The following is a 25,440-nucleotide window of genomic DNA, read 5'->3' as shown; positions in this document are numbered from 1 at the left end:
TTATTTTTGTGTAATATAAAATTTTCTTTCCTAAACTATGTTAATCATTTACGTGTGACGGGCAAAAAAAAAAAAAAAACACGATGGGGCGAATACGTTTTTATAGCACTGCACATTTAGCTAAATGATTATTAGGAACACCTGTTCAATTTCTCATTAATGCATTTATCTAAACAACCAATCACATGGCAGTTGCTTCAATGCATTTAGGGGTGTGGTCCTGGTCAAGACAATCTCCTAAACTCCAAACTGAATGTCAGAATGGGAAAGAAAGGTGATTTAAGCAATTTTGAGCATGGCATGGTTGTTGGTGCCAGACGGGCCGGTCTGAGTATTTCACAATCAGCAGAAGAACCCAACCGGGTACCATTCATCTCCACTACAAATGGGAAAAAGAGGCTACAATTGCCACGAGCTCACCAAAATTGGACAGATAAAGACTAGAAAAATGTTGCCTGGTCTGATGAGTCTCGATTTCTGCTGAGACAATCAAATGGTAGAGTCAGAATTTGGCATAAACAGAATGAGAACATGGATCCATCATGCCTTGTTACCACTGTGCAGGCTGGTGGTGGTGGTGTAATTGTGTGGGGGATCTTTTCTTGGCACACTTTAGGCCCCTTAGTGCCAATTGGGCATCGTTTAAATGCCACGGGCTACCTGAGCATTGTTTCTGACCATGTCCATCCCTTGAAAGGGAAGCTCAAATCATTTCAAATTGGTTTCTTGAACATGACAATGAGTTCACTGTACTAAAATGGCCTCCACAGTCACCAGATCTCAACCCAATAGAGCATCTTTGGGATGTGGTGGAACGGGAGCTTTGTGCCCTGGATGTGCATCCCATCAACTGCAAGATGCTATCCTATCAATATGGGCCAACATTTCTAAAGAATGCTTTCAGCACCTTATTGAATCAATGCCACGTAGAATTAGGGCAGTTCTGAAGACGAAAGGGAGTCAAACACCGTATTAGTATGGTGTTCCTAATAATCCTTTAGGTGAGTGTATGTGGCAATAAATAAATCTCATTTTTTTACAATTATTTTTTACAAATCAGCAAAGGAGGGGAAAATCAACACAGCAGTAATAATTATTATAAAAACCTATAATTATTGCATCCAAAAAGTAAAAGATGCAAAGTGTTTCATCCACTAGCTGAGGTCAGAAGTCACGTTTAAAATTCGTTTAACGGATTAAACCCTCCATAAAATTAATGTCACGTGAACTAAGGGTCCTAAGGTTGTTTAAGTACCATGGTGGTCAAAAGTAATAGGACAATATATGCCATGCGTTATTGATCTTCCTGAGCACAAAACGGAATGTGATGTCACTAATTAGATTGCATCTATCTGACTGAAGAGTGGTGCTAATTAGAATCAGCTGGTTTATTTTTTTTATGGATGGAACAAATTTACATTACATTTACATTAAAATATCGCAAGACTTTTACTTTCTAAAGCTGGGATGTCCACCTCTGCATGTAAAAAAAAAAAAAAAAAAAAGTTAAAACTAGAGAATTCTTATGTGAAAGGAAACCTTTTGTGGCAAATTTCTGTACATGACCTACAGGAAATAATCAAGCAGGCATGGAGTGAGAGACAGCAGAGTACTGCAGGTTCAGCAGGTTTTAAAGAATAAAGGACTTTATACTGAATATTAATTGTTGTAGAGCAATTTCATTGTACAAAACAAAAATACTGAACACATATTTGTCCCAATAACTTTACCCACCACTCATCATTATCAAGATTATGCGCCGTCAATACAAGTCAGTTTCAAAAACAATGTTCCTGAAAAGTACACTACCGCTCAAACGCTTGGGATCATTTGCAAATTAGTTTTTTTGTTTTTAGTGATTTATTTTCCACATTCTACAACAATACCATGGATTACCAGCAACCATGGAGTAAGAAAGTGATCCTAAACTTTTGAGCCGTAGTGTACACTAAAAGAAATTCAGAAAGAAACCCTGAACATTAAACAGAAGACAATCAAATACATAATTTGGATTAAACTGATTTGTAATTGCATTGTAAATGATAACGTATACTAACAGTAGACAGACAATTCTTTTAAGAAAGCTTGCCAAAAATGCCATCTATTTGAGACGAGATTCTACAGGAAGCAACAAGAAAGTCCTGTGAGAGAAGCAGCAGGTTTTTACTTTGATGTGATGAAACCACAAGCATGTATGAGCATGAAGCTTCACACTGGTGTAAACACAGATACTGCTAGTACTTGGAAGCACTGTCGAATTGATTAATCAAACATGGAAGGAATACGACACAATCATGAGCAGTCAGTAAAGATGAAATCTTTATATATAAAACATTAGTAAATAAACAAACGCTTAAGGGAAGGGGTGGTTTAACTTGTGAAAAATATTAATTGTTCCTTCTACTGAAATATTATCAGTTATTGTGATTCACTTCCATGTTGTAACAACAAATTATGCAATATGCACACAAGGCACTGTAAAAATCCTATGCTGCACATGTGTATATGTGGGTTATTTCAGGTTAAAATTTTAAAAATCTGTTGTAATAAAACAAATCATTAATGAACATTTTCAAGTGTGACTGATGCATGTACCCCTGGATCAACTTGGTATGCAGAACGATCTCTGGAGAGATGCTTGGTGACGTCTTTAGCTTTGCTTTGTGGGGCATGAAGCACAAACACCACACGTGGCTCATGTCACCATCTTCGAATGGCTGAAACAAAGGAGATGCCATAGACTGGGAGGGATAGATACCCCAAACAACACTTTCATGCACTAAAGCTTGTATACATTAAATACATACAGCATATATATTTACAATGCAGATGTTTGACACCTACTTACTGATTCATTAAATATTCAAAGCATTATCATTTCCTTAGACCAAACTTCAGATCTTGGATCTGGTCTTACACCTCTTAAGCTTGAATTGCAATGATTCTGTGATCAAGTCAAACCAGCGCAAACGTTTTAAAAGAAGGCTGTATATGTTTAAATGATGATCCATGCCGAGGAAGCCCACTGCAGCTGTTCCCATGAACATTCAAGTGACTGGAACGCCTGATCCTAAAAAGCAATTGATATTTGGTTGCAGGAGAGACACATTTGTCTGTGTGAACTGTTTACCAATTCTATATTACAAGAACTCAACTGGGAATTACATCCCCTGTTCTGTCCTGACATCGCTTTGATCCATTTCCACCTGTTTGGACCATTCCAGGAGTTACTAGGAGGCCAGCGTTTTAGATGTGAAGCAGATGATCCGATCATGGCTCCGGGGTCCTGAGAAAACGTTCTACCTTGATGGTGTCCAAACACTAGTGAAATGCTGGGATAAGTGTTTTACTCTCATAACGACGTTCTGTTATTCTGCACAATCACAAGTCCCGGTTCGACATGAATAACCCTCGTACAATCACTGGCCTATACCAGATCCAGCAATTTGCAATGCACATGTTCTTTTGTGGTGCTCTAGTAATCCCAGCTAACAACAAATTCACTAACTAATGGCACGATCATGTGTTACTAAAAGGTAGATTCACAGATTTGATCCTTTATGACGATGTAGAACGGTCCAGTGAAAACGACTGACAAGAATTGCCTAAATGCTAATACCCAGATAATAAAGACGCTGGAATAAGATGAATAAAATGATTTCCTGGAGACAGATTAAAGCATAAAAAGTATGCTTTAATCTTGCCTGAGTGACTGATAAAAACTGGAAACGCTTGTTTGAAATAGTTTAACAGCGGACTGGCCGTCTCAAGATATTAACACTGTCAGATTACATTACTTTATAGAGAGAGATGAATAAGAAATAAGTAATGACACTGGGAAATCGTTTAAGGAACACACACGCTCTCAGACTTGAACTCACTCACTCACACACACGCACACACACACACACAGCTTTCTGCTCGAAGATTTAAAAGCACCAACAACAAAAAAAAAATCCACAACACACTTCACTAATCCAGTTTATTCTTTTTTTCAGCAAAAAGAAGGAAAGGAGAAAAAAGAAGAAAAAAAACATAAACCCAAAGAAAGGCTACAGAATTATCTTATCCATACTGATTTTTTATCTCTTTAACAATGTTAACCTAAAGAGGGAAAAGAAACGCAGCTCTATGCTAGTGCGAGTTAATCAGAAACACAAAGATGGTTAAATAAAGATTTCTTTAAGATACAGGATATTCACGTATTGTCTTCGGCTCTGTCCTTTCAAACAGAAAAAAAAAAAAAAAAAAAAAACAGCTTTAAAAAAAAATATATTCGGTATATTCAGCACTCTGCCTCCAACCTTCAAACCACAGTCCCTCCTAAAGCCACTTGGGGAAGAAAAAAAATAATAAAATCATAATAATAATTATAATAAGTGACAAACTGGAAAACTGTGTGCTTGGGGGGGGGAGTGAGACAAGGATGAATGAAAAGGAGAGCCAGAATCAGAGGGAAAAGAGAAAGAACAAACTGAAAGGAGTAAAGATTCCTTTTGAGAACTGTAACTTTCTGGAGGCAGAGCGTAACTAAATACATTATTAAGGGGTCTGAGTGGAGCTGTAAGTATACAGAGGTGTATGTAGACCTGAACTACAGTTCCCATAAAGCCCTGGGGCGCACGATCCCAAATGAACCCGGTCCGAAGGGTACCGATTTAGCTTCTGTCCATGTGCTGGGCACACACAGACCACATGTGGCTTGTGTGTATATGAACAAATATCAAAACAGCCTATGTGTATGTACGTGTGTGTATGTGTGTGTCTGTATGTGTGTGCACGTGTAGTGAGAACTAGAGGTGTGGCGCTGCCTTGAAAGTGACAGCAGTGGGGCATCTGGAAGGCCAACGTGAAGGACGTGAGGGCGCGTGATCCATATCGAACTCCATTTCTGATTCAGAAACGAGGTGGGAGACCGGAGGAGGTCGTGGATGAAAGGTGGTCGAGGTTAGGTGCTGGAACCCCGTTCCTCTCGTGAGGTCAAAGGTCGTTCCCTGATCATAGATCATGCTTTCCTCAACGTTTGAGGCCTGATGGGAGGTTTGGGGAATTTGGGAATGACTATTGACCTATACTTAAACAGCTAATTTGAGATTGGGTCACTATTATTACTATTACTTGACATTTTAATCATGATGGACTGGGGAATCGAATCATGCCAAACCGCAGATTACATACAGCGTCTCCTCTCTTTCCTTTGTGAGAAAGTGTCCCACGGGAAGTAGATTAAGACAGTTGTGAGGTGTGTCACGGCCAGGAGGTTCTGTGTGTGAGGGGAACAGTGCTAAGTGTTACATTGGGTGTGTGTTACATTGTTCAGCACTGAGGATTTAAGCACCACTGGCCTCAGTTGAATCAGGGGACTTATGAGTGGAAGGGGAATATACATTATAAGTATGTGTATGCAGGTGTGTGTGTGTGTAGATTCGTGTGTGTGTTTGTGTATGCATGTGTGCGCGCGTGTTTGTGTGTTCAGGAACACTCCTCTCCGATGCGCTGGCAGGATCGGCCCACCTTGCGGTCCAGCTTGACCATCTTGAGCACGGCTTCCTCTCTCCCGCGACCCAGGTGGTCGAACAGGCAGTCGTGCTGCTCGGGCAGCCGGTGAAGCATGCAGAATACGTATCCTAAGATAGATAAAAAAAAATTTATAAAACAGAACAAAAATTATACAAACAGAGAGAATTATATTTACAGAAAAAAAAAGTGTGAAAATGCGAAACAATCCGTTTAGATTTAAGGCTCGTTACACACGCAGACTTGTTAAGGAGCTTATCGCGCTTAATATGTGCGCCGTTCTTAACGAGAGTGAGTGATGATTAAAAGCTCAGCATGCTTCAATTAAAGCTTCGCAATTATGGGCTGTGCGGCGATGCAGCTGGAACGGCACCAGTATACACACACGGAGCCCCTGCACACACGCTCGGGCTCTTATGGAGATAAAAGAGCCATTACGGAGATAAAAAGAGGCGGCTGAGGAGCGCCGACTAACAATAGGAGTTATTTCATGGAAAGAGCATAGAGGGATAATCTCCACTCAAACCTGAACTGATGAGGGATCAGTGTAAGAGCTTTAGCAAAACGGCAGGATCTGTCATTAAGGTGACGGCTGCCGTTGCTTACTAAAGCTGGGAATGCTGTTTTAAAGGGATGCGATTCAAACCGGGAACGGCGGTGTCTACGGAAACCTGACGGTGAACGTGGAAATTTATTTAAGCACTTATCTCATGATTAAACAGTAACCTAAGAAATTAAGGATTTTTTTTAAATAGAAAAATACAGATAGGAAACTGATTAAACTGTCCAATGTGAGGACCACTGAACATACATTACATCAGGTTTATGAACGTGAAACACGAGAGCACAGGAAAAGGGGGCGGGGCTATCAGGGTGTTATAAATGAGGTCGTCCTTTAGACGAATTTAGTGTGTTTTCACATCAGGCAGATTGATTTGTACCGTGTCCAGAACCAATTGCTTCTCCTGCCCACGCCCCTGCTGGCCAGCATTCACATTATTTTTGCTCTCCGTTCTCGGGTACACTTGCATATTCACACTCTCCAATACAGGCGGTGGCAGTACACACCTGCTTGATTTGTGAGCCAACGAATCAATCCGATATGAAAGACACTTGTACCCAAGAACACTATCAGTGGCCAATGTCTCCTTTGAAATCCATGTGTGCGAGTTGAACGTACCAATCTTGCCCTTTGAGCGTTGCTCTTGACATGTTTTTCGAAATATCACAATATTAGGCATAGCGTGAAGGTTCACTTCCTCGTTCTCTTCTTCTTGTGTATTTACATTTTTCGATACAGTTGTATGCACCTACTTCATTTGTAATGTGCCATTAAACACAAGAGAAGAGAATGAGGAAGTTAACCTGCGTGCTCTCGTATTATTGATCATTAAAAAAAATTATAATAAAAAAAAATAAAAAGGTCAAGAGCTACACTCTCCTACTGTATCAGCGCACAACGATTGTGTTCTCACTGATCAAAACGGACCAGACTTTGGGCTTAAGTGTGCTCGATAACTTTTTGAAGGTTCTAAAAAGACGGAACGTGTCTAAGTGGTAACATTACAATGTATATCATAATTGCAGGAAGTAAACACTGACCACAGCGGCATGAGCCCAGCTCCTGCTGTACGAGCTCGAGTTTGGTTTGGCAGCGATGACAGCGCCTGCGGTTCTTTTGCTTAGGGCCTCTCTGAGAATCTTCAGAGGACTCGCCAATGCGCACCCGCTTCTCTGGGGAGGCCTCGCTCTCTGAACCTGAAGCTGACAAACAAAATAAATAAATAAAAATAAATAAAAACTCGAAGTTACCCCTTTTTCCATGTGAACACCTTTTCAAAGCAGTCATATGGTTTACACAATAATTCTGAATGTTGTAGTTAAAATTCAAGTTGATAAAAGCGCTAAATCTTTTATAATCACAAAACAAGTAATATCTGAAATCTGAAATACAGTGAAACCTCGGATTGCGAATAACGTGGTTTGCGAGTGTTTCGCAGGATGAGCAAAGATTTGTAATAAATTTTGACTTGAAAAACAAACAAGTCTTGGTTTATGAGTACCGAGTATCATGTATCACGTATGCATTTCTTGTTTTGATGCAAGCGTCACGTAAACACAACTAAGCCAATGGTTTTTCTCTCTCTTGCGCTGCGGAATTGTGGGTAATTGTCTCCCCTGCTGGGTCTTAGTCTCTTACTGGTATAATCAACATCGGTGCACGCGTGTACTGTTTACTATAACACTGTGACCACGTGTGTGTGCATTTTATTTTGTGTCTGTATGCTGGTGTGTATAGGTTAAAGATCCATTCTCTCTCTCTGCTCAAGGTTTAGCCTGCTCTTTGTGTGTGCCACACAAACCCCTCCTACTTTTGCCTTCAGACACAGACACACACTTTTTCTCTGCTCTACACAAAAACACTGCTCTGTCACGATTCTTTTTAAAGGTAAAGTGGAGGTTAATTTGTTTTATTTTTACTTTACAGCAGTGATTCCGTTAGTGTCGCTTAATCAAGTGTCATTAGAAAGATTTTTTGTTTATTTTTCTGATCAAACAGTGTTTCCATTGTGTGTGCGCGTGTGATAAGAGTTAGAGGAACTGTGTAAGGCGAAAAGGGTAAAAGGGGAGCTTACTTTAGATTCACACACACACACACACACACACACACACACACACACACACACAATGCATACATATATTTTATGTATTTATTTTTTTGGGCTGTGGAACGAATAATTCCAAAAAAAAAAAGGTTTCCATTAATTCTTATGGGAAGATTTTATTAATTTGGTTTATGAGTGTTTTGCTTTCGGAATAACACTGTATGCTCAATGCTGGAACAGGTGTCTTAGTGTTCTTGCACTGGTCTTGACATTCTGTGAATAAACTTGCTTTGATTTGTAAATAAATTAATAAAAAAATTAATTTCATTAAACTTTGCCTGGTTCAACTTATTAACCCCAGAAAGCTGCTATTAACAATTATAAGCTGTAATTAACATTTGAACCTGTACTGAAATTAAACACACACATGCCAGGCTATAAAATGAGTGAGGCTTCAATCACAGCATGTCTTTCAATCCTTTCTATACTCGCATAAACATATACACTTCCATATGTAGGCTCATGAATGCAAGCTAATTAAAGTGCACAGATCTCTGGAGCTCATTTCAGATACTCAGATGTCCACAGTTTTCCGTTTGTCCTGTCAAGCAACAGCAGCAGACTGAAAACATTTAATCAATAACGGCGCTGAAGCCATCCCAAAAATCCTTATTAGGCATTCTAGCGTGTTAGACGGACAAAGACGCACATTTATGCACACACACAGACACCCTTGAAAAGTCTAGGACACAAAGTGTACCTGCATCACAGGGCCGTTTCGTGGGAGTAGATAGCGTGCCTCGGGCTGTGTCTGTACTCGAGACTTCTGCAGGAGATGGGAGGAAAAGCAGAGAGGAGAAAGTTAGGGTCGTCGGGTCTAAACCCTCATAAAACTAAAAAATAAATGTCTGTAAATCTGTGTGGAAGTGGCAGGGCCAACTGAGGAGGAACTGTTCTGTATCACAAAAAGAGAGAGAGAGAGAGAGAGAGAGAGAGAGAGAGAGAAGAAAAACAAGAAGTTAAGACAAATAGAGACAGAGATCAAGAGAGAGAGAGACAGAGAGACAGAGAAAGACAGAAAGACAGGGTGTATGTGTAAGAATGAGAAACAGACAGAAAGAAACAGAAGGAAAATCAGACAAATTTAAGAGGAAAAGAGGGATAAAAGAAAAAAGGTAAAGGTGGGGGTAGAGAGACAGTAAGACAGACAGACAGTGAGAGAAAAACAGAGAGGAAAAACAAACAGCAAGTGAGTGTGTGTACAAGAGAGAGAGGAAAACCAGAGCAAGTGAGAGAAAGACAAGAGAAAGACAGATAGATATAAAGAAAGTCAGTGAGACTAAGAAAGAAAGAGACAGACAGTGAGAAAAAAAACATAAACAAAGACAGGGAGAATCAAAGACTATAAAAACAGTGTGAAAGACAAAAAAGCAAAGAGAAAGATAGTGATAGCACAACAGACCGAGACAGCCAGTGTGTGTGTGAGTGTGGGTAGAGAGAGAGAGAGCGACAGAGAGAGGGAGAGGGAGAGATGGCGGAGATATCTGGCAGCTTTATATGTCCAGACACACAGAAATGCTTCAAATAAGTGTAGCACATAAATTACACCCGAGCCCAAACCACATAAAACGTGTTGTTAATAATTTACTTCCCGTTAATCCTTTTAAATGAACACTTTGTTATGGCTGAATAATAACTCGCTCGTATCTTGGCTGTGTGTTCGTTACATGCTGCGGTACAGAAATGCTCTGATCCCTCGTTGCCTGCGTGCACTCGCGTGTTAGCCGTCTTGTCCTTCGCTTCATTAAAGCTTAATTACAAACAAGTGTGTACTTTTTTTGGACATGCTGTCCCCTGGCCCCCTGACCCCATCACGGCGTGACACGCAACTGCGGTTTATAGGACGACAATCGACGGAGGTACGGCATACAGAAAAAGGTCAAAGAGGAAACGTGGTGTACTGTATGTAAGGTATGAAACGCTGTGCTGTTAACGCACCAACGCTCCCAGAGCTTACCTTCTTGTTTGGAGAGAGGCGTGGTGTCTGTGGACGGCCCCTCGGAGCCGGAGGACAGGGTTTGGCTACTGCTGCTGCTTGACTCGTTACAGAAGACGGTTGATTGGCTATTGCTGGAGCTGGGGGCGGGCTCTGAAGAGCAGTCCTCGTCTGGTTGCTTCTTCTGGATGTCTGGTAGAGAGAGAGAGAGAGAGAAAGAGACAGAGAGAAAGAGAAAGAAAGAGAACGAGCAGGCGGGAGGGACGAGTTTAAGTGAGGTATGAAAAACAAGCGTGAAGAGGATTAGAGAGGAATATAGCCTGTCTCTCTTACACACGTTCACGTGTATCTCTAGACTGAGTCATTCCTCTTTTCTAGCACGGTTACTAAACCTGACAGGAACACGCGCATGCTGGAAATCCTCTTCGGTTGTGCCGTTGAAAGGTCGAACACCCTCGTGCTTGGGTTTTTAAAATGAACGAAATTAGAATCGGTGATTCACACATTCTCTTACCTGCAAAACACTTGGAGCAGAGGTTCATGGTTTTGCTCGACCTGCGGAACACATGACAATACACAGCCTTGTAAATAACAACTTCGTGAAAATTAAAAATACGTCAATCCTTTGAACAAGAACTGAAGGGAACAACATCTGGTTTGTGTCAAATAAAAAAAATTAAACATTTTATTAAAATTGGCGCTCGTCTCTCATATTAAATGAAACTGATGTGTCTGCTTCCATGTCGCTCCTTCTATGATGCTCTTTAAGTTTCACGGAGAGCAAGTAAGACACACACACACCGACAGCGAGGAAAAAAAAACTAAAAGCAAAAAAAAAAAAAACAACAACAACGCAGACGATCGGCCCTCATTATAATCAACCGCAATCATAATCACCACCCAATCAAGAAGGCGGATGATGGCGCGTAGAGAGATAACGGGCTTTCTGGGGACAAATGACGCATATTAAGTGGGTAGCACAACTAAGAAGTAAGACACTATGAGTGTGTGTGTGTTCTGACAGAGAAAAGTTCACAAGATTGCTCTCTTCCTATAGACAGAAGCTTGCTTTACATTTGTATTTATTTTGATATGGAATACGTAGAGTACAAAAGACGAACACAATTTAAGTTTATAGTGTTAATAATAAAAGTTTTTTGTGTTAAATAGGGTTAATCATTCATTGAGGTATGTCATATATGTGAGTGAGTATTGACGGCAATATCCTGGCACTTTGTGTTTACAATCCTTTTTTCTTTTTTGAGAAGTGAGGGTTCACCAGTGCTGTGACGCTCTAAAACCTTAAGTTCCCATCGATCAATTGTCACAATATTATCATAAGTGTTCTGCAATGCGATTGTTAGTATCATGGTTTTATAAATACTCCAAATTTACAAAAAAAAATAATTTAAGATTTTACAATTACAATTTTTACAATTTACAAATAACAGTTACAATTCTAAACAATCTTGGCGAATAATTAACAAACTGGATGTTGTGATGCATGCCAGTGTGAATATTTTGCGCCACCTGTAGGTTTATAGAGGAATGGCAACATTTCACCGCCTCAAATTGCAAAAATACATAAATTAAAAACTGTTAATTTATACTTCTAATAATAAATAAACAACTCATTTAGTATGGCGAAACATAAATTGCCACACAAAAGAATTGTAATGCGTAACTGAATCGTTTTTTTAGATCAAGTGCAATTTTCTTTATGAACCCAAGGACTGGTAAAAAAAAAAAAAAATGCCCTGGACAAGTCGCAATAAGATACAATTTCCTTTCCCAAATGAAAGAGAAATTTTAACAAAAGCAATATTTTTCTTTCTTTTTGTACCCCAAAAGTATAATGCTTCATACATCTTGACTGATTTTCTTTTTGTCACCACAAAACAGTTTTTATGACATAGAAATGTCACTGCACTTCAGTGGAGAATTTTTTTTTATTATTATTTAATTAATTTTGTCTTTTGTAGTGATTATGCATGGATGAATCAACAAAGCCCTCATTGGGTTTAAAGGTCAGTTTTGATTTCAGGTTGTCTTTACCCATAATTGTAATGCAGGTCTGATACATCAGCGACAACCACTTAGGGGGCTGTTTTTTCGGGGGGGGGTATGCTAACCATAAATTAGCATGAAGCGGGTGTGTATGGCACAGATGGGAGGGGGTTGATAGAGTTTCATCAAACACATAAATCTTTTCAACTCTTTGCCCATTCTCAGACAAAAACACTTAGACCTATTTCTTACAGTATTTAACTTGCGCAACACACAAACATACCTCAACCACCTACCTGATATTGTTTACATCCCCTTTTGACGTACTCTGATCCAGCTATCTCGACATAAAAAGATATGAGAGAAAAAACTCCCTTTTTTTCTATATAATCCCGTTACACTATGCAGTTTCACTAGTGCTTGGACACTATCAGTGGAGAAAGTTCTCTCAGTATGCCGGAGTCCTCATCAGCCTGCTTAGTTCTCATCTGAAACACTGAGCTCCCAGGAACTCCTTGTGGAAAATGCAGCCTATGACATTAAGTCTCCTAAATATAAGTATTCGAGTTACAAACTTTCAAAGATATGAACACGTGTCCTAGTGGCTAGACAATGTTTGCTGGACTTACAAACAAACTCAACTCTTTGAACGGAACTTGTTCATATGTAGGGGACTTACTGTATAATCCAATAACACATGCCAAGATAATTAACATTCTTTAATTTAACTGTCAGTCATTTTAACGTTGCGGTGTATAATGGTGTATAAGTATATATAAAGTCAGGAAGATGCCATTACAGAAAAATAATCATGATCATTACCGTTTGAAACCTGACATGGATTCTTTACTTTTAACAATGCAATCACAATTACATTTCAAAGTTGTGCGAAACAAATTAGTTTCCACTTTTATATACCTCACAGCACCTATGTTTTTTGCATAACTATCAAGAGTTTACCGTGTCATTAACATCGAGGACAGCAAAAAAAAAACTTGTAAAGCCAAACCTTCAGCTGAAAGCACTGTCAGAGCGTGTGTGTGTTAAGTAACTCTACACCTTCTGCCCAATCAGAACCAAGAATTCAACAACGGAATAAAAATATCTTCACACATTCTGTTCATGCGGGTCTAATTAATGCAGACTGACCTTTAACCGTTTCACATCACAGCAGCACAACAGAGTTATTTTAACACAGTGTGAGATATGATGTGTTGACAAAGTGTTGGAAATAAGTGAAATATGAAATATAGTTTTCGTCTGAAACGTGCAGCCGTGAGGTATTATTGTTAATAATAATAATAATAATAATACAGCAACTTAGGAGCTCAAGACTTTTGAGGTATCAAGGAGAATTCCTTACGATCAACAAATGTCGTTTTCCTCAAAGGTATAAAACACTAAAGTGGCGAACTTAAGCCTTGCTTTATCAGTCCCCATCCTGCTACAATTTTATTGCTTTTCTGGAAACTGGTTCCAAAACAGTTCAAGCATCGCCAAAAGAAAAAACTGACAGACAGACGGAGAGAGGGAGAAAAAAGTAAACAAGTAGCTACAGTAGGCGTTCGTGTTGCGCTTCCTCTCTTGCGCGCTTTCTCTCCACTTTTCTTTCTCTCGCATCACTCAGAGCCAATCAAGATCTCAGGGGGCATGCACAGGCAGGAAGAGGTTTAATTTGACATCTCCTGTTAAATGTCAGCTGCAATTAACTTATGAAGGAAAGCGAGAGCACCAATCAAGACACAAACCTTTACATTCCGCAGGGCGAAATCAACGGAGGAAAAAAAAAAAAAAAAAGTTGAGAATTGAACGGGAGGCGGAGGGGAACGCAAATATCACCCCAGAGACGAGCAATAAGGACAAAACAATCTGCCAGACGATCGGCGAGGAGAGCAAAGGAGTGCTGTCAAGGTATACACACACACACACCATGACAGAAAAATCTGTATCACTGAATTGCAAGCTTTGAAAATCTGTCGGGGTTGTACAAGATAGCAAACTACACAAAACTCTACAATATAAACTCCTACTTCTTCTAGTACATTTTACATCATGTAGAATATCAGCAGGATCCCAATCGGCCACCGTATGCGCCGTAGCCTTGGATTCCAGTTCATTGCTGAATGAGACCTCTTTCATTTGCTGCTGCATCTCGCTCTCTCAAGGTTAACATTGTCGTGCATTACTTTTCTGTTTACCTCAGCTGTAAAGAGTGGTCAGAGCCACCATAGGTAGCTTACCGCTAGTTCTAAAATTCTAAAACACAAAACTCTGGGACTAACCACCATCCAAAAGCAAATGACGTTAAAGTTTTTCCTCTTTTAATGTTTGATTCACTGGTATCTTTATTATTTATGCATTGAATCAGTAATCTTCACGTATCAGGGTTTTTTGAGCCAGTAAAAATATAATGTGTGAGCGAGATTTACACACAGGGTCCAAATATATATAATTCCAAACAGTGGCAGACGAATTGTACTTCTTTCCCTGGTTATTATTGTGTGCATAATTTATATTCATGCTAAACTGGGGGGATCACAGACAGATAACAGATCAATTTCAAATATTTTACATGCTCCTGATGGGCCATAACTTCTTAAAAAAAGACAGACTAATCAAGGGTTGGAAAAAATTCTTAAGTCCTTTAAAATTATTATATCATACCAATCCCCTTGAGTAAATCTCTGTCCCCTTTCTGCACACTGCTATCATGTGGCCCAAACCGTAAACGAGAAACACACCTGAGCTACTTCTGCGATTCCTGCAAAAATTCATAACTTGGATATTCATAAGTAGGGGACCTGTATATCGCCACACTGACCTCTAATTAATTTTTTTTAATGACTGTTAAATTTATATACAGTTTGGTTTTGAGATGGTAATATTTTGCAGTTCCCTTTATCATCCTACAGGTGGTGCACTCTAAACTATTCACACATCGGCAGGCAGCAGCACAGCATCCTGTTGGATGGGAACATAATGTTTTATTCGCATAATTGCAACAAAATCGAAAATAATATTAATATTATTTTTAATAATAATAATGTATCAGGATATTTTTAAATTTGGGAAAGAATAGGCACATGGGTATCATAACCCATGTGCCGATTTTTTCCTTACAAGTGTTACGCCGCCCTTTAACAGTGATAAACTGAAATGGACTCAACTGAAGTCCCGTGTCTCAGGGAAAGCACAAGATAGCCTTAACCCTCCCTGGTTGGTAGATATCTTTTGTCGTTGTTGACTGGACAGGAACTGGCTATGACTTATTTGGAAAAGGCAAAGTGCCTGTCTGTTTAACTACTTATTTAAACAAATGGAGCCACTACAGTCATAACAAACATAACTAAACCACTTTTCAGCAATATTCCCCCTGCACTTACATTCCTGCTCCTCTTTAAAGGTTTCTTTCACCCTTAGCCTTCACAACTCTCTTTTTTTTTTAAGTCAAGTGTAATAAGTTTAAGTTAATATAATGAATGCATTAATAATAGGAAGCATTAATAAGAAACATTATTTATACTTAAAACAGCAGAGTCTAGTTTTAATCAACATGTCTCTAAACTACTCCTAATTTTTTATACTTTTAAAACATGGCTTATAACAGATAAGAAAGGTTGGACTTTTGATCATTTGTTAAAATCTGCCTTATCTGTACAGAGTGAAATAGTTTTAACCACGGACATAATCACATCAATTCAAAAATACCTTTAAGGAACCACAGGTCGCTTGATGGGTTTGGCTGGGCAGAGAAGCTCAGCTCTGTGCATCTTTGCTATATTTTTATACAGAAGGTATGATGCCAGCACAGGCTCTTGTGGAGAGAAAGAGGAGGCTTGTCATCGTTTTTCATTACAATTGCAATTCGTTTCGCATACAGCAGGGAGTTCTGCAAACTACAACCTGCTCCATTAATTCAACAGTCGCAGAGTTTATACAGGCTGTTTGCTTTTTTCTCCTTGGACATTTAAACTGTGTAAAGGGCCACCATTCAAATCCATATTACTGCAGTGGCCAAACAGCTTGGCCTGCAGGCACCATTTATTTCTAAAATTATCAGGACAAACTTGAGTAACAGCTGATCTGTGGTCAACTGTAAACACAAATGACACATGATGATTCATTAGGTTCATAAACGTTGCTGATCACGACGGTACAAGTGTAATAAAAAATGCCAGTGAAATATAATCCCTGACCAGCCATTAAACTTGGTAAGAAATTTAAAACATGATACTGGTTTATCAGGTTCAAAACAATATGTTGAATGTACCAGGTCAGGTTGACCCATTAACAGGTAATCCTTAAATCTCTTACCTAATTAGCAAACATGAAGTAAACATACTCTGTGACGTACGTCAACAACCGCAATTTTCTTGAATGATACCAGTTTGCTTTTTAAGTCTATAATAAAAAAGTCTATTGTTATAAATATAACTGCCAGTATACACAAACGTTTTTGAAACATAAACAAAAAATTATATGTAAATAATAAGCAAAATTACTATTTAACAACTATTAAATTTTCCCCAAAACTGCACAAGTTAACAGGGCGTACACCAGATTACTGGTCTAAATTTGTACAAATAAAATCAAACTGAAAATGAAAACTCGACAGCGAGAGCAAAGGCTATTACATGCTTCCTCCAAGATAAACAACATTAATACATGACAATAGCATCTTTTCGTACACTGTTAGAGCCTGGGAATTAAGTGCAGACACCAAAAATTGGTTAGTGCCCATATGATTATTGAGCCAGAGCATGGCCAGCATCTGCTCCCTAGACTGACGGATATGGATGCGACAAAACCAGGATTCAAACTCGCGATCTCAGGATGACATGCTTTAATCTAATTTTGTGCCACTTGGGAGTTTGTGCAGGATCATCATGGAAATAGTTAGATCAGACAATCAACGTCCGAACCTGGTCACTGGCCAATCAATCGTTGCATCATTAGCTACCCCTACACCATTGTAAACGGAACTGAAATTGAAAATTACTGTACATTTAAAACATACCAAGTACCCAGGTAACTTAACATTATATATTAACCCAAGTTTACTTTTAACTTACGAGGTCAGATCATTTACATTAGCCTACAGTTGGGCAAAATCATCTACCATAACGCCTATTTAAATAAGAGTAAAGTTTATAACTGAATGTCTGGTGCAGGTTATACTGGCACTGCAGTGCACTGTAAAGCCTCGTCGTTTAGAGTGACTGACAGACAGACAGACAGACAAACAGATATACTTTATTGAGCCTGTGAGGTGAAAGTATTGTTATTGTTACAGCAGCAGCAGGTTCCATAAACGGTAGTAAGGAGGGAAATGAAGAAAGGGAAAAATCTCTAGCCAGAGAAAAGAGTAAGATTCAAATTTGACGTACGGTTTTATTAAATGAGTATTGTGTTTGAGCCAAGTCGGAAAGATCCTAACATACCGTACCATGAGCCAGGGACCATCTGTAATATTTACCTTCATTGCCATACCAGATATTAAGCTATCGCAAATTAAATAAAAAATCTGTTCTATTATTTAAATATAAATCAAAAAGTAAAATAATTTTCACTGACACAAGGCCATTGATGGTGTAAGTCTCGGCAGCAACACAAGTCTAACAACAATGTTAGAGCTTGATGTGAATAAACAGTAGTGACTGTGCACAGTTCGCACAGTTAGGCATTTATACAGGCAAAAATTTAAGTGATTTTTTTATATAGAACTTTTTAAGTTGATAAATAATTTTTGGAGACCTTGGCCTAATAAGATCATTTGTCCAATTATTTACTGTTAACTGACATAAATACATTTAGAAGCAAAATGTTAAATATCGCAACGGCAGTATTTGCCTAGAATTTTGGAACTTGTATGTTGGGTAACACTGTAAGTCACACTAACAACTTGAGATATGTCTTTATATTTAACTATTACAACAACACGACTTTGAAGGCATTTTTGGCAAGGCATAAGGTCCATCTTATGCACTGTATTTTTTTTTATATGCTTAATCTCCTGCGCAACAACAGCATTTAATAACCAACCACAGCAACTAGGGACAACAAAGCAACCGCAAATGTTCTCTTGCACTTTCATTTGCTCAATAACTATAACAAAGTATCATCGCATCAACTATTTCGAATGTTTCAAATATTTTGTGAAGTAGGTTGCCAATAATCTCAATTTGACCTAGAACATTCTGCACAAGCTGAGTTACATGGTCTGGTAAAATAAATAACTAAATAAATAAATAGCTAAATAGATAGTCACATATTTGTCATATATCCTGCAAAACATAAGATTTATATGTGCTGCTAAAAAAAAAAACATTTCAGCAAGGTGGCCATGACAGGACACAAGAATGTTTCCCCTCATGGAAAAAAAATATTGCTTATAAATGAAAAGAAAACTAAGCACATTCGTAGTGATTTTTTTTTAGTTGAAACTTTAAACACAACTGCAAGGGTGCTTTGCTCATGGAAGATGTTGAGAGGGAATTGTTTGTTAATTATGTATATAAAAGTTGCTAAAACTGGTCAATTTTAATCCTTTGCAAACTTGAACCTAGTGGAAACGTTACATTAAAACATTAAGATGCATATATTGCATCCTGGAAGCAAAATAGAGTTTCTCCTAAAACTACCCTTAATGGTTAAGACCATTTTTATTTGAGACTTTCAATATACGCACATATTCCATGTGGTTAGTCATCTGACTTGCCATCTTGTTTGAATATTCTAGAGAAACCCAAACCCCAAACACCATTAGCAATTTTCTTCAGGACTTGATAAGAGAATGAAGTTCCATATTTTCATAATAACTGTGATAAAGTCTAGCCAATTTCCATGCACAACGCGGTCTCATTAGACTCCAAAAGCTGATATTGATGATAGGATTGCAATTTGGAAACTTTCTGAATCTTTAAAAGGGCGCTATAACGAGCTCCGGCTCATGAATGAATCAGAGACAGTAAAGTTCAGGTGCGGGATGCCAGCTTCAATTTGAGAGTGTGTGTAATACCACATGGAGGTAAATGATATATCAGTTAAACGCACAGTCCTCTTTTAACAGGGTATAATATAATTAGACAGTATGCTGCTTGGTTCTTTCTTAGCCAGATGTGCAGCGCTGCAATGTCAGTTCATTGTAAAAAATATGACCAACACACTGTAGGTATAAAGTTTCTTTGTACGGGTGTTTAAGTTCAAGAAATAATGGCATAATCTGTAATATTTTCTCACTATAAAAAGGAGAAAGATCTAGGTTATAGAAACAAAAACAAGGCCAAAACATAGCCTGTCAGGTGTCTATGAAAACTCCCTTGTGCTATGTGATTGTGCAAACAATCTCTGTTCCGCCTACACCTGAGCCACCTTGTACCAACATGCACTCCTTTTATTTACCACTGGAACTATGAACAGGTCTCACTCTCATATGAAGAAGTTAGCTAGCTGGACTTTTTTGTACAATCTTTTGGCCAGAAGCTTCAGCATCGTCGCAATCTGATCAGATTCTCGACATTTCTGGACTCTGCCTCCCCATGGTACAACAAATAAGTTCTTACAGTAATATACAGTGCTGTTTGGGTTACAGGGGGTAAACACATAACACATTTATTATCAAGGCCATCATATGAGATTCACTGTGCTGCTCAGTCTCTGCGTTTTTTTTTTATTTCCCAGAAAACAAAAAACAGCATATTAAGGTATGATGAAATTGTGAGCTTGGTAACTCTACAGTTGTGGCTGTGGTTACTGTGCCAGCAAAAGAGCAATTAGTATATAATAATATTGTCCACTATATTATAACCATCTGTGTCTTCAAAAAGTAAAAATAAAGATAATACATGATCTGTTTTTCCAGTGCTCCAACAACCGTCTTAGCAAAGTGTAACACTGTTGGGCAAGAACTATGGATGTTGATGAGTCATCAATTAATTGGTGTTAGTTAAGAAAATATATTAACCGAAAATGTTTGTCATGATAATGCTACATAGATTACCACAGCCACAAGAGGACACAGTTACAGTTCAAAGTTTCAAATGTAGAATGTATGGACCTTCTTGAAAGGAAAAAGCCAATCAGAATTTATCATCTGCACCGTTGCCAGGTTGGGCGGTTTTATGGTTACTAGGTTACTTATCATCATCTTTGGGTGGAAAAATCTGCCTTGGGCAAGTAATAAATATTAGGTTACTTTTAGAGAAAGAAGTTACATACATAAATAGTCAAGCTACTTTGGGATTTTATAGCTATGGATATTTTTGGCTTTTTTTGTTTATTTATTTTAAAAAAGGTTTTCAGCACTGCCTAGTCAACCATAGTAAGCAAATATACACTGTGTGCTATCGGTTAAGGGAAAAGAATTGCCAAACTAGGAACTTTTTTTAAATCTAAACAAAGCTGTGAAGATTTTCATTTTTAAGGGGAAAAAACCCATAAAGCTTTACATTTATTTTAACCAGCACTAGAGAGGTTTTCTTTGCAACCTGTAATATAGACAGTAGATACCTGGCACTTTACAGTTAAACATTTTGTCAAAAACTTCAACAATTCTAGGCAACATTTTTGTGGCACAAGGACCAGAATGAGAAAACCACATTTTCATTTTAGAACTTGCAAATCATTGTTAACATTTGCAGCTTCAATTAAGTTGAGAAAAAAAACATTGAAATTGTCAGACCAAATGTTTAACTTGGAAACAGTACCAACTTATATAGTGTCATTTATTAGAAGTGAAAACGTCTTCACAGATATGCAAAAAATGTACGTAAGCAGTGGGAGTTAAAATTCATGGAATTATTACAGCAAATAATTTGCTGGAAGTATTTACAACTAAACGAGATTGTAATCACAGTTTAAAAAAACTGATTTTGCAATCACAGTAACGTCCTTAGCAACATAAGAACCAGTAAGTAAAAGAGGCGCTTGTTTAAGCTTGCCAACCTTTTTTGTGAACTATATTATATTATATGAAAATAATGTAAAAGACAGTAAACTAAATATTTCCACGTTTGCAATGATCTCACTGACTTGATAGTGAGCTCACAAAACAATACCTCAGTAACTAACTAACATAAAGCTGACATGGACTTTATCTTAGGCAGGCATATCTGCATTGCTTGTACATGATTAGAAGATAAAGTACATATACGTTGTGCGTAGAGATCAATCTCGATTCTTTTGTGTGGCGATTCACGTATCACCACGCTGACTCCAAAATAATTTTTTTATACAAGTTGTAGGTTTATATTTGTTAGCATTTGAAGTGGTAAAATGTTGCCGTTTCTCGATGCAAGTTGTGCGCTCTAAACTATTCACACACTGGCAGACAACACAGCAGCCTGTGTAGTAAATAATTTGACAAGTTTGTTTATAATTGTAAAAACATCTAAATAATAAATCACAAAACAGAATCACAAAACAAATCAAATCGGCACCTAGGTATTGTGATCGTGTCGTAACGAGAGGTCGCTGGTGATTCCAATCCATAATTGTTTGTGCCTAATGTTTACTTGCTCCTTGTTCAGTGTTAAATCAGTTTAACGGACCGAACTTTGTTTGTGCGTGTTTGTGTGTCACTATAGATATTTAAATGCTCACAAAAATAGGCATATTGCATTTAAAAAAAAAAAAAAAAAAAAAAAGGACACAATTTACAAACTTTACAAACCAGTGATTGTTTTTTTTTTTTTTTTTTGGTTTGTTGCTATTTTTGGTTGTCAGGCTTAATATAAAACATTACAGTTGAATCGGCTCATGTTTTGGTCCTGCACACAATTAATCGCACAAAAATCGAAATCACAACATCAGTATTAATGTCAGTAATTTAAGCGTAATTTATGTTTTTACATCATTTTGAGGTGATCAATAAATATTGGCCAACATTCTCTTAATGAGATTATTTGTGCCATTATTTATTGTTAGCCTAGATAAAAAAAAAAACATTTAAATACCGCAGTTTAAATTGCAATTGTAACGTGTCAAAAAACGTGTTAAAATGATTTTTTAAAACCAAATCATGCAGCCCTACGAGCCATCTTTGCCGATTAATTGCTGTATATTTAACAGTAATTTTGTCTTTTCAAATAACTTTCAAATGTTGCACTTTGACAACGCTTACAATATAATAAAGTGGTTGGAACAACATTTTTTAAAACTAAGAACGCCTTGTGACAAACAAATAAATATATATTACGTATTTGTTTGTATATTTATAATTTAAATAAATTAGCATTTTACATTTAAACATGTTTAATTTTTAACACAAAATCATCATTTATACATCCAAGCATTGAAGTGATTATACACTTATAGTGGATCACACCTTTAACCTTTAAGGAAGGAGACTCCAGTGTCAGTCAGTGTCAGCGTCAGAGTCAAGTTGTCCAACAGTCTTCAGGATGAAATAGTTTGCGCTTTGTGGTTTCCCAGTGACATGACAACCTTTTTTTTGGTCTTATTAACTTTGAGTGAAAAAGAAATCTGACTCACGAGTAACAAACAGGAACACGTCTCAGGTGACAACTTGTCTCACGGACTGTTCCAAACATTACAAGTAGATCGATGTATGTACACATATGTACACATACAGACACAAATACAAATACAAAGTTTAAGACAATAAAATAAAATTATTAAAAAAGTAAAAATAAGCTTTTTGTCTGATGATTTGTCTCCTGATCTTTTTATGAAAAAAAAAAGTCATTTCTACATGAGGTGTCTTGTCTTGATTATTTAACACTACATCATAGATACCGAACCAGGATAGGTTTAGATCCTCTGATTTAAAGAAGAACTCAGTCTGTATTTCCATTTCCAACATATAATAGACAAACTAGACAATCTAATCTTTGGGTAATTATAAGTCTGATGCATTTGTTCTTGTGTGAAATGGAGAAAGAGACACAGTGCTTTACCCTTCCCCCATCCCTATCTGATGGGCTTTTACAGCGTTGCGCAAAAGGACTCCACCTGTGCAACTGACAGCTTGTGATCAATGATGGCCAGAGTGGTCACATAAACCAGCAGTCAGTATAGTGTTTTATTTGTTAATGCCTGCTTCAGACACCCTAGTGATCGTACTATTATTTTCATAAGCTAGCAGCTTTGCCAAGGAGCCCAGTGTTGAACTGGATACACATACATCTAACCTGTCAAGATGCCTGTTAGCTAAAGCTAATTAATCAATCATTCGATTACAATGAGCATGGTGTGAATATTCTGCTTTGAGAAAACGTGTTCATTTCATTTTTGTTAAATGAACATGAAGGAAAAAGTGAAAAGGCACAGCTAAAGAGAGAAAAAACAGACAAGCCTCCCCACCCCCATCCTGGCCTACTCAAACAATGGGCACCAACTGACAGTAGCCCTCGGTGCTAACGGTTAGCTAGCTTTGCTAACGGATTTCCTTCTTCCATTTTGACCAAGTTGTATTTATATACAGACCTTTTTTTGTATCAGAGGACACTGTTTTCCAAAACACAGCACTTACCCCCAAAATCCACAAGGACACCGCGGAGGTATAACGCTACTAGGCGGCTTGCTCCTTTCGCTCCCTGTGTCCCCCATTGGCGAAGTGTGAAAATCGGCGAGCTCCTCTAAAGAAACACCGGGGATGAGCTAACGGCCTGTTTGTTGTGGGGGAAATTCCTTAGCCAGTCGCTTCCCAAACACGCTTAATAATATAATCCTCGGTTCAAAAAACACACCACACGACCGACACCTTACCCTGTTGTTATGTTTTCCGATTACTGTGCAAAAAAAACCTAGAGAAATGATTAATAGCCGCGTACAGTCCGACGGACCGCACCGGGAGCCGAGGCCGATCAGCTGGAGTGTGAGCGCTACCAACAGCTCCACGGGGGTGCTCAGTTCCTCTGGAGATCTTTAGACAAATGAAACTGTTTGGTGTTTACACACAAAAAAATGTTCTAATGTTAAATTTAAATGACATTTCATTAATACCCGACTTTATATCTACACAGAAATAGTTTTATATCGCGTTTTAATTGCAACGCTGTCTATGCACCCCCGGGAATAAAGTGGAACAGTCCAAGCTGTATTCCTTGTTTGTAAAGCGATTTGTGATTGAGAAGCTATGCTCATGGCTCCTCATATTCACATGTAATGGTTTAAAAAGTTTAACCATCTCGTTGCGTTAAACCTTTCCATGGTATAAATACAAAAACTAGAGTGTATAAGGTCGTTTATGAGGAAACACACACCACAAACATTTTTATCTATTCCTTTATTTTATTTGAATCAAAGTGTTTTGCTATTATAGTATGGTTCCTTACAATGTACACTGTGCATAAAAAAGTAGTGGTTTGGTTCTGGTTTTAATTGTATTGCAATTAATGTTGGACATTTTATTTTTTGATTTTAAAATCATAATTCTGTTTGGCAGGTAGGCAGACGAGGGTTCCTTACACACCGTACCTGTAGTCAGTGTCATTAACGCATATATTAAACTGTCAGTGCGTCATAGGCCTTCCTAACCGGCTGTAACAGTAGACCGCTTCATCGTGAATGCATATGTCATGCTGTGATCGTGTCACAGGTTTTCTCAACCCTGCAACAGTCGGCAGCATCGTCACCCGCTCACTCACTCTCACTCTTCATCGTCCTATACAGTAGACTATCCCAGGAGACTTAGGATACAGGGTGGGGTACATCTCGTGTCGGGGTGCCAATCCATCATAGGGCACACATACACACACTCAAACGTGACACATAACAGTAGGCAGCATCACCATCAAATTTCACATCATACTGTGATAGTGTGGCACAGGAATTCCTCACTGACTATAACAGTAGGCAGTGACCTGATCAATGCGTCATACTATGAGTATCACAGGCATTCCTCACCAAATCATAAAGTGAGTGTGTCACAGGCGTTCCTCACCGACTTTTACAGTAGGCAGCATCATCACAAGCTTTCATGTCATGCTGTGATCTAACTGTAGACAGCGCCATCATCTACTTTCGCATCACACTGTGAGCGAGTCAAAGTACCACATACAATAGGTGGGTATGTCAGGTGTCAGGATCATGTACCCCCTATTAAAGGCAATAAAACGCTTCACTTTGTTTATAATAATGGTAACTCATTGCACCAGAACATGCTTAGGGGTTTCATACTGATGCAGGGCATGAAATATGCTACCATAACCTTAAAACCAAAAATAATTCAAGTATGCATATTGTTCTTCCCCTGTTTTTCTGTAAATCCTAATTAAGTCCATTTCAGTTCAAGGTTGTTATTGTGTACATTGTTCAAGGGGGTTGAAAACCTATTAAGTCATCATGTGTATC

The 25,440-nt window shown here is 38.2% G+C and overlaps 1 protein-coding gene across 3 annotated transcripts; it reads right to left on the bottom strand.

The window, feature by feature from the left end:
- Positions 1–3,968: 3,968 nt before the first annotated feature.
- zfand3 (zinc finger, AN1-type domain 3) lies at positions 3,969–23,960 on the bottom strand. 3 transcript variants are annotated; one of them, XM_053501830.1, is made up of 6 exons: positions 23,618–23,960; positions 10,634–10,674; positions 10,141–10,311; positions 8,884–8,949; positions 7,120–7,281; positions 3,969–5,627 (listed from the first exon to the last, which is right to left on the bottom strand). In XM_053501830.1, exons 1-6 carry the CDS (start codon positions 23,692–23,694, stop codon positions 5,473–5,475), a joined length of 672 nt encoding a protein of 223 aa, XP_053357805.1. In that variant the 5' UTR covers positions 23,695–23,960; the 3' UTR covers positions 3,969–5,472. The 3 variants fall into 3 exon arrangements, with proteins under 3 accessions (XP_053357805.1, XP_053357806.1, XP_053357807.1); XM_053501831.1 differs by having other exon boundaries at positions 7,120–7,275; XM_053501832.1 differs by lacking the exon at positions 23,618–23,960 and adding an exon at positions 22,451–23,601.
- Positions 23,961–25,440: the final 1,480 nt, after the last annotated feature.

This window comes from Clarias gariepinus, chromosome 8 (assembly GCF_024256425.1).
Source record: "Clarias gariepinus isolate MV-2021 ecotype Netherlands chromosome 8, CGAR_prim_01v2, whole genome shotgun sequence".
NCBI lineage: Eukaryota > Metazoa > Chordata > Actinopteri > Siluriformes > Clariidae > Clarias > Clarias gariepinus.
This window is presented reverse-complemented; position numbering and strand designations above follow the sequence as displayed.